This window comes from Zophobas morio, unplaced genomic scaffold, assembly GCF_036711695.1.
Source record: "Zophobas morio isolate AGI-343-1 ecotype UQ-CSIRO unplaced genomic scaffold, CSIRO_AGI_Zmor_V1 ptg000598l, whole genome shotgun sequence".
NCBI classification, from domain to species: Eukaryota; Metazoa; Arthropoda; class Insecta; order Coleoptera; family Tenebrionidae; genus Zophobas; species Zophobas morio.
Window position 1 is genome coordinate 70474 of NW_026972701.1, and position 7434 is coordinate 77907.

Sequence of the window (7434 nt, forward strand, 5' to 3'; positions counted from 1 at the left end):
TGTGTTTGGTGGCTCAGAACCATCAAAAAACGTTGAAATATAGTTCAAATTCAATAAAAATCGACAAAAATACAGTTTCTAGCTAAAATTTGATGGTTTCGTTGCACTTTCCGAGCCCGTTGGGTATCTGATTGGCTTAAAAGTACAAGAAAACACTTCAAAAGTGACGTTTCTGAAGAATTTTAACAGTTTTCTTGTATCTACGAACGCCAGAATGCATAAAATTGACCTAAACGTCTCCTTTTCCTATTCTGAGTCGATTCTGCATGCTTTAAGTGTGTTTGGTGGCTCAGAACCATCAAAAAACGTTGAAATATAGTTCAAATTCAATAAAAATCGACAAAAATACAGTTTCTAGCTAAAATTTGATGGTTTCGTTGCACTTTCCGAGCCCGTAGGGTATCTGATTGGCTTAAAAGTACAAGAAAACACTTCAAAAGTGACGTTTCTGAAGAATTTTAACAGTTTTCTTGTATCTACGAACGCCAGAATGCATAAAATTGACCTAAACGTCTCCTTTTCCTATTCTGAGTCGATTCTGCATGCTTTAAGTGTGTTTGGTGGCTCAGAACCATCAAAAAACCTTGAAATATAGTTCAAATTCAATAAAAATCGACAAAAATACAGTTTCTAGCTAAAATTTGATGGTTTCGTTGCACTTTCCGAGCCCGTAGGGTATCTGATTGGCTTAAAAGTACAAGAAAACACTTCAAAAGTGACGTTTCTGAAGAATTTTAACAGTTTTCTTGTATCTACGAACGCCAGAATGCATAAAATTGACCTAAACGTCTCCTTTTCCTATTCTGAGTCGATTCTGCATGCTTTAAGTGTGTTTGGTGGCTCAGAACCATCAAAAAACTTTGAAATATAGTTCAAATCCAATAAAAATCGATAAAAATACAGTTTCTAGCTAAAATTTGATGGTTTCGTTGCACTTTCCGAGCCCGTAGGGTATCTGATTGGCTTAAAAGTACAAGAAAACACTTCAAAAGTGACGTTTCTGAAGAATTTTAACAGTTTTCTTGTATCTACGAACGCCAGAGTGCATAAAATTGACCTAAACGTCTCCTTTTCCTATTCTGAGTCGATTCTGCATGCTTTAAGTGTGTTTGGTGGCTCAGAACCATCAAAAAACGTTGAAATATAGTTCAAATTCAATAAAAATCGACAAAAATACAGTTTCTAGCTAAAATTTGATGGTTTCTGTAGTGTTTCTTAAATAAAACTCCATAGTTTCCTTGCCTTATTTAATACCCGCGATTATATACAAATAAAGAAACACAACTTCTCTAACTTAACGCTCTATTCGACGGCCATCATTGCTCTTCGTACTCTCGCGCATGCTCTCCACTGCGTGCGCCCACACCTATGCAACTACCTACACCACACTACTCTCCCCTTAAAAAATATATAAGAAAACTCCTTAGTATCGGAAACGGTCTGGCGGTTTCAATTGACTACGCCGTCTCAGCTTTGTGACTAAAGAGCTTTCTTTTGACAACTCTGTTTGATTATCCTGCACGTCCTGATCAATCTTACAATCTAAAAGAATTTTCCTATCCTCTACATAGTTCTTATCCTCAATATCTACATTCTTATCTAGTACATTCCGTAGTGCCCTATTGACTAACAGCTGATTTATATGTCGTTTCCACACATAACCTTCCGTTGTTTCTACTAAATAGGTGCGCGGCCCTAACACCTTGACAATGCTGCCTGCACACCAAGCTGGCTTGACGTGGCGATAATCACGTGCTAGAACAGTATCATTGACATGAAATTGTTGGGATCGCTTACCTTTATAATGTTTAACTGCCTGAGCTTGCTTTTGACGCCACGTTTGCTGCAAGCCTGCCTTACAAACATCTACAGCCCTGGTGTCGGGTCGTAACAAATCTAGTCTACATCTTAGATTCCTACCTAACATTAACATTGCTGGTGATTGACCAGTCATACAATGAACCGTATTTCTATAATCCAAAAGGAATTTGTTTAGCGCTAAATTAAAATTTGCAAGATTGTCATCTTTTAAACATTTGTATAACGCCCTCTTGACCGTTTTAACAGAATTCTCTGCTTGACCATTCGTAGCGGGGTGATATGGAGCTGATCTTTTAAATCGGATACCATTAACTCGCAAAAAATTTTCAAATTCTTCCGATGTAAAAGCTCTGCCATTATCCGACACAATGGTTTTGGGAAACCCAAACCTCGCAAACAAACTTCGCAAAACATTAATGGTTGCTTGAGTTGAGATGTTTGTCATAACAAATGCTTCTGTCCATTTACTGTACGCATCCACCACAATTAAAATTTGTTTATTGAAAATCGGTCCTAAAAAATCTATATGTATCCGTTCCCAAACTGAATCTGGAATCGACCATGGCATTAGTTTACTTAAACCAGGAGCCTCACGCAACTTTAAACAATTTGGACAATTTGCAATGAAATTTTCTATTTGAGTGCTCATATTAGGCCACCACACGTACGAACGTGCTAAACTTTTTGTTTTCACAATTCCCATATGAGATCTATGTAGTTCCTGAAGAATATTATGTCTCAACGCTTTTGGAACCACGACTCTATAACCAAACAAAATACAATTCCCTTCTACGGTGAGATTATTCTTGTACTGTTCGTACCCCTTTAACTCCTTGGTTATACGTTTCGGCCACCCTTTTTGAATATATTTCAACACCTTACTTAATGCCTTGTCCTTCACAGTCTCCGACGCGATACAAGCACTGTCGATAGGTAGGTCTGAGTTAGAAAAAATATAATTAAAATAAGTATAGTCAGCAGCTGGTTCCGTAAACTCGTCTGCTACTGGTAACCGCGACAACGCATCGGCATTATTATCCATTGACTTGATAAATCTAATATCGTACTCATAATTCGCTAATATTAACGCCCAACGCTGTAAACGATTCGCCGCTAAAACTGGTAAACCTCGTTTAGGGCCAAAAATTGTAACCAAAGGCTTATGATCTGTCTGTAAAATAAACTTATGACCGAAAAGATATTGATGAAACTTAGTAACACCGAATATAATTGCTAAAGCCTCCTTCTCTAACTGACTGTATTTCCTTTGCGCGCACCATAACGTTCGAGAAGCGAACGCTATTGGATATTCGACATTATTTACTACATGCGAAATAATAGCTGCAACCCCATGCTCTGATGCATCAGTCGTTAAAACTATTGGCAATGTCGCATCATAATGCGCTAACACTCGATCTGATGTCAATATTTCTTTTACTTGCACGAAAGCCCGTTCGCAATGCTCCGACCACACAAACTGTGAATCCTTCTTGAGCAATTCATATAATGGGTGCAACAGACTCGCATTATTAGGTATAAATTTATTGTAATAATTTACCAACCCTAAAAAAGCTTTCACTTGCTTAACATTCTGCGGTCGTGGAGTGTTCTTGACATCTCTCACCTTATCCTCACAAGGATGTAACCCAGTCTTGTCAATCACGTATCCTAAATACGTTACCCTATCTTGGAAAAATGCACATTTCGAAAATTCAATGGTTAACCCGCAATGTTGTAATCTAGTCAATACCGCGTGCACTCGCTCTACATGTTGGCTATAATTCTCTCCCGTAATCAAAATATCATCGAGAAAACAACACACCCCATCTAACCCTTGTAAAATCGTCTCCATTATTCTTTGAAACTTAGATGGTGCACATGCTAGCCCGAACGGTAAGCGCGTGTACTGAAATAACCCCTTATGCGTCGAAATTGTCGTAATTTCTCTTGACTGTTCATCTAACCCTATTTGCTGATAAGCTCGTGAAAGATCTAACTTCGTGAAGGTTTCTCCTTTCAATTTTGCAAAAATTTCCTCAATCCTAGGTAAAGGAAACAAATCCGCCTCTACCGCTAAATTTGCTGTGATTTTATAATCCGCACATATCCGTACGGTGCCATCTTTTTTAATGATCGGAACGATAGGCGTTCCCCAATGACTAAAATTAACCGGTTGTAAAATTCCCAACTTAACTAACCGCTCCAGTTCTTGCTCCACCTTGTCTTTAATTGCAAACGGTAACGGCCTAGGTTTATAAAATTTAGGCTGTGCTTTTTCTGAAATATTTAACCGTATGGTGCTCCTATTGAACAACCCTAACTGATCTGAAAAAACTGTCGGAAATTGCCCTAACAATTCCGCGACGCTCCCATTATTATTATTATTTGCGGACTCAATTTTATTTAAAAATTCCAGATTAAATTTGTAATAAAAATCTCGACCTAGTAAAGGTGGACCTCCGTTTCTAATGACATACAACTTCAACTTATGGCGCAAATCTTTAAACTTAATTTCTACTTCGACATAACCTAATGGTACAATTTTCTGTCCATTATAATTGGACAACCATTTACCGTCTGACCTTAATGCTAAATTACAAAAATGTTCACTCCAAAACTTTTCAGAAATTACCGACACAGATGCACCACTGTCAAATTCAAACCTTAACTTGTCCTCACCAACTTCGACTTCTACCTGAATTGGCGCGTACCTGACCTCGTTCGTCTGCACCCTGAACATGGTCTCTTCTGCCTCCGTCGACAAAAAATTATGACTTGACCTGCCACCTTTCTTTGAGCTTGAGCAAACCGCTGCTAAATGACCTCGAATTCCACAAATATGACATATGTAATTCTGATAACGACACTTACTGACATGGTGTCCCTTTTTACCGCAAACCTTACACCATAACTGCGATCCTGACTTGGCTGCTAGCTGGGAAGTAGCCCCAAATTCCGCCTTTCCTGTCACACGACCGTTGCCTCTTCTTAAACTTTTTGACTCTCTTCCCTGGCCTTGTGACTCTCTCCAACTTTTTTGATGAGACAACTGGAACATTTCCGCCTCTTCCTTCTTCCGGGACCTTTCTGAGTCCACTACATAACGGTGCCTCGACGCCTCCTTACTAGCCGCAATATCGACACTTTGCTGCAACGTGAGGTTACTCACATCTTCCTCCAATAAGCGATCTAAAATAACTCCTTCGCCAAGCCCCATGATAAAGCGATCTCTCAGTACCACTTGTAGTTCCGCCCCGAACTTGCACTTCGACGCCAAATGTCGGATTCGGGACGCCCACTCGGCTATCTCTTCGTCTCGCCCTCGTACTGCATGATAAAACTTATACCTCTCTGGGAAATGTAACTTGGGGGGGACAAAATGCTTGTCAAACAGTGTAATCAACTCCCTGAATGTTTTCTTCGTTGGATCTTCTGGAACACATAGATTCTCCAGCAACTTGTATGATTCTTCGGTGCAACAATTGATCAGTAGAGCTTGTTGAATTTTGTCGTCTGTGATGTTGTTCACCACAAAATATTGCGTCAACTGAGTATAAAAAATCTTCCAGTCCGAATTGAGTGTAAACTGCCTCAGATGACCCACATTCGTAAATCTTGCCTCACTTGATTTCGTATCTTCGCCGCCCATCTTGTTTTTTTTTCTTTCCAACGCTTAACTGCCACGTGGCCACCGCTTTTTCACTCTCTCTTTAACTTACGCCGATCTGTCCATAATTTTCCTCGTCGCCACTGTAGTGTTTCTTAAATAAAACTCCATAGTTTCCTTGCCTTATTTAATACCCGCGATTATATACAAATAAAGAAACACAACTTCTCTAACTTAACGCTCTATTCGACGGCCATCATTGCTCTTCTGCTGTGGCGCATGCTCTGCACTGGTGCGCCCACACCTATGCAACTACCTACACCACAGTTTCGTTGCACTTTCCGAGCCCGTAGGGTATCTGATTGGCTTAAAAGTACAAGAAAACACTTCAAAAGTGACGTTTCTGAAGTATTTTAACAGTTTTCTTGTATCTACGAACGCCAGAATGCATAAAATTGACCTAAACGTCTCCTTTTCCTATTCTGAGTCGATTCTGCATGCTTTAAGTGTGTTTGGTGGCTCAGAACCATCAAAAAACGTTGAAATATAGTTCAAATTCAATAAAAATCGACAAAAATACAGTTTCTAGCTAAAATTTTATGGTTTCGTTGCACTTTCCGAGCCCGTAGGGTATCTGATTGGCTTAAAAGTACAAGAAAACACTTCAAAAGTGACGTTTCTGAAGAATTTTAACAGTTTTCTTGTATCTACGAACGCCAGAATGCACAAAATTGACCTAAACGTCTCCTTTTCCTATTCTGAGTCAATTCTGCATGCTTTAAGTGTGTTTGGTGGCTCAGAACCATCAAAAAACGTTGAAATATAGTTCAAATTCAATAAAAATCGACAAAAATACAGTTTCTAGCTAAAATTTGATGGTTTCGTTGCACTTTCCGAGCCCGTAGGGTATCTGATTGGCTTAAAAGTACAAGAAAACACTTCAATAGTGACGTTTCTGAAGAATTTTAACAGTTTTCTTGTATCTACGAACGCCAGAATGCATAAAATTGACCTAAACGTCTCCTTTTCCTATTCTGAGTCGATTCTGCATGCTTTAAGTGTGTTTGGTGGCTCAGAACCATCAAAAAACGTTGAAATATAGTTCAAATTCAATAAAAATCGACAAAAATACAGTTTCTAGCTAAAATTTGATGGTTTCGTTGCACTTTCCGAGCCCGTAGGGTATCTGATTGGCTTAAAAGTACAAGAAAACACTTCAAAAGTGACGTTTCTGAAGAATTTTAACAGTTTTCTTGTATCTACGAACGCCAGAATGCATAAAATTGACCTAAACGTCTCCTTTTCCTATTCTGAGTCGATTCTGCATGCTTTAAGTGTGTTTGGTGGCTCAGAACCATCAAAAAACGTTGAAATATAGTTCAAATTCAATAAAAATCGACAAAAATACAGTTTCTAGCTAAAATTTGATGGTTTCGTTGCACTTTCCGAGCCCGTAGGTTATCTGATTGGCTTAAAAGTACAAGAAAACACTTCAAAAGTGACGTTTCTGAATAATTTTAACAGTTTTCTTGTATCTACGAACGCCAGAATGCATAAAATTGACCTAAACGTCTCCTTTTCCTATTCTGAGTCGATTCTGCATGCTTTAAGTGTGTTTGGTGGCTCAGAACCATCAAAAAACGTTGAAATATAGTTCAAATTCAATAAAAATCGACAAAAATAGAGTTTCTAGCTAAAATTTGATGGTTTCGTTGCACTTTCCGAGCCCGTAGGGTATCTGATTGGCTTAAAAGTACAAGAAAACACTTCAAAAGTGACGTTTCTGAATAATTTTAACAGTTTTCTTGTATCTACGAACGCCAGAATGCATAAAATTGACCTAAACGTCTTCTTTTCCTATTCTGAGTCGATTCTGCATGCTTTAAGTGTGTTTGGTGGCTCAGAACCATTAAAAAACGTTGAAATATAGTTCAAATTCAATAAAAATCGACAAAAATACAGTTTCTAGCTAAAATTTGATGGTTTCGTTGCACTTTCCGAGCCCG

General features: G+C 38.6%; 1 protein-coding gene across 1 annotated transcript; it reads right to left on the reverse strand.

Annotated features, from left to right (window-relative positions):
* Positions 1–1423: 1423 nt before the first annotated feature.
* Positions 1424–5470, reverse strand: LOC135121469 (uncharacterized protein K02A2.6-like). The gene is made up of 2 exons (XM_064045781.1): positions 1798–5470; positions 1424–1755 (listed from the first exon to the last, which is right to left on the reverse strand). Exons 1-2 carry the CDS (start codon positions 5468–5470, stop codon positions 1424–1426), a joined length of 4005 nt encoding a protein of 1334 aa, XP_063901851.1.
* Positions 5471–7434: the final 1964 nt, after the last annotated feature.

Coding starts and splice junctions, on each gene's coding strand:
- LOC135121469 (XM_064045781.1), bottom strand. CDS start 5,470: ATGGGCGGCGAAGATACGAAATCAAGTGAGGCAAGATTTACGAATGTG. Junction 1,756..1,797: donor GGCAGTTAAACATTATAAAG/GTAAGCGATCCC, acceptor ATACTGTTCTAG/CACGTGATTATCGCCACGTC.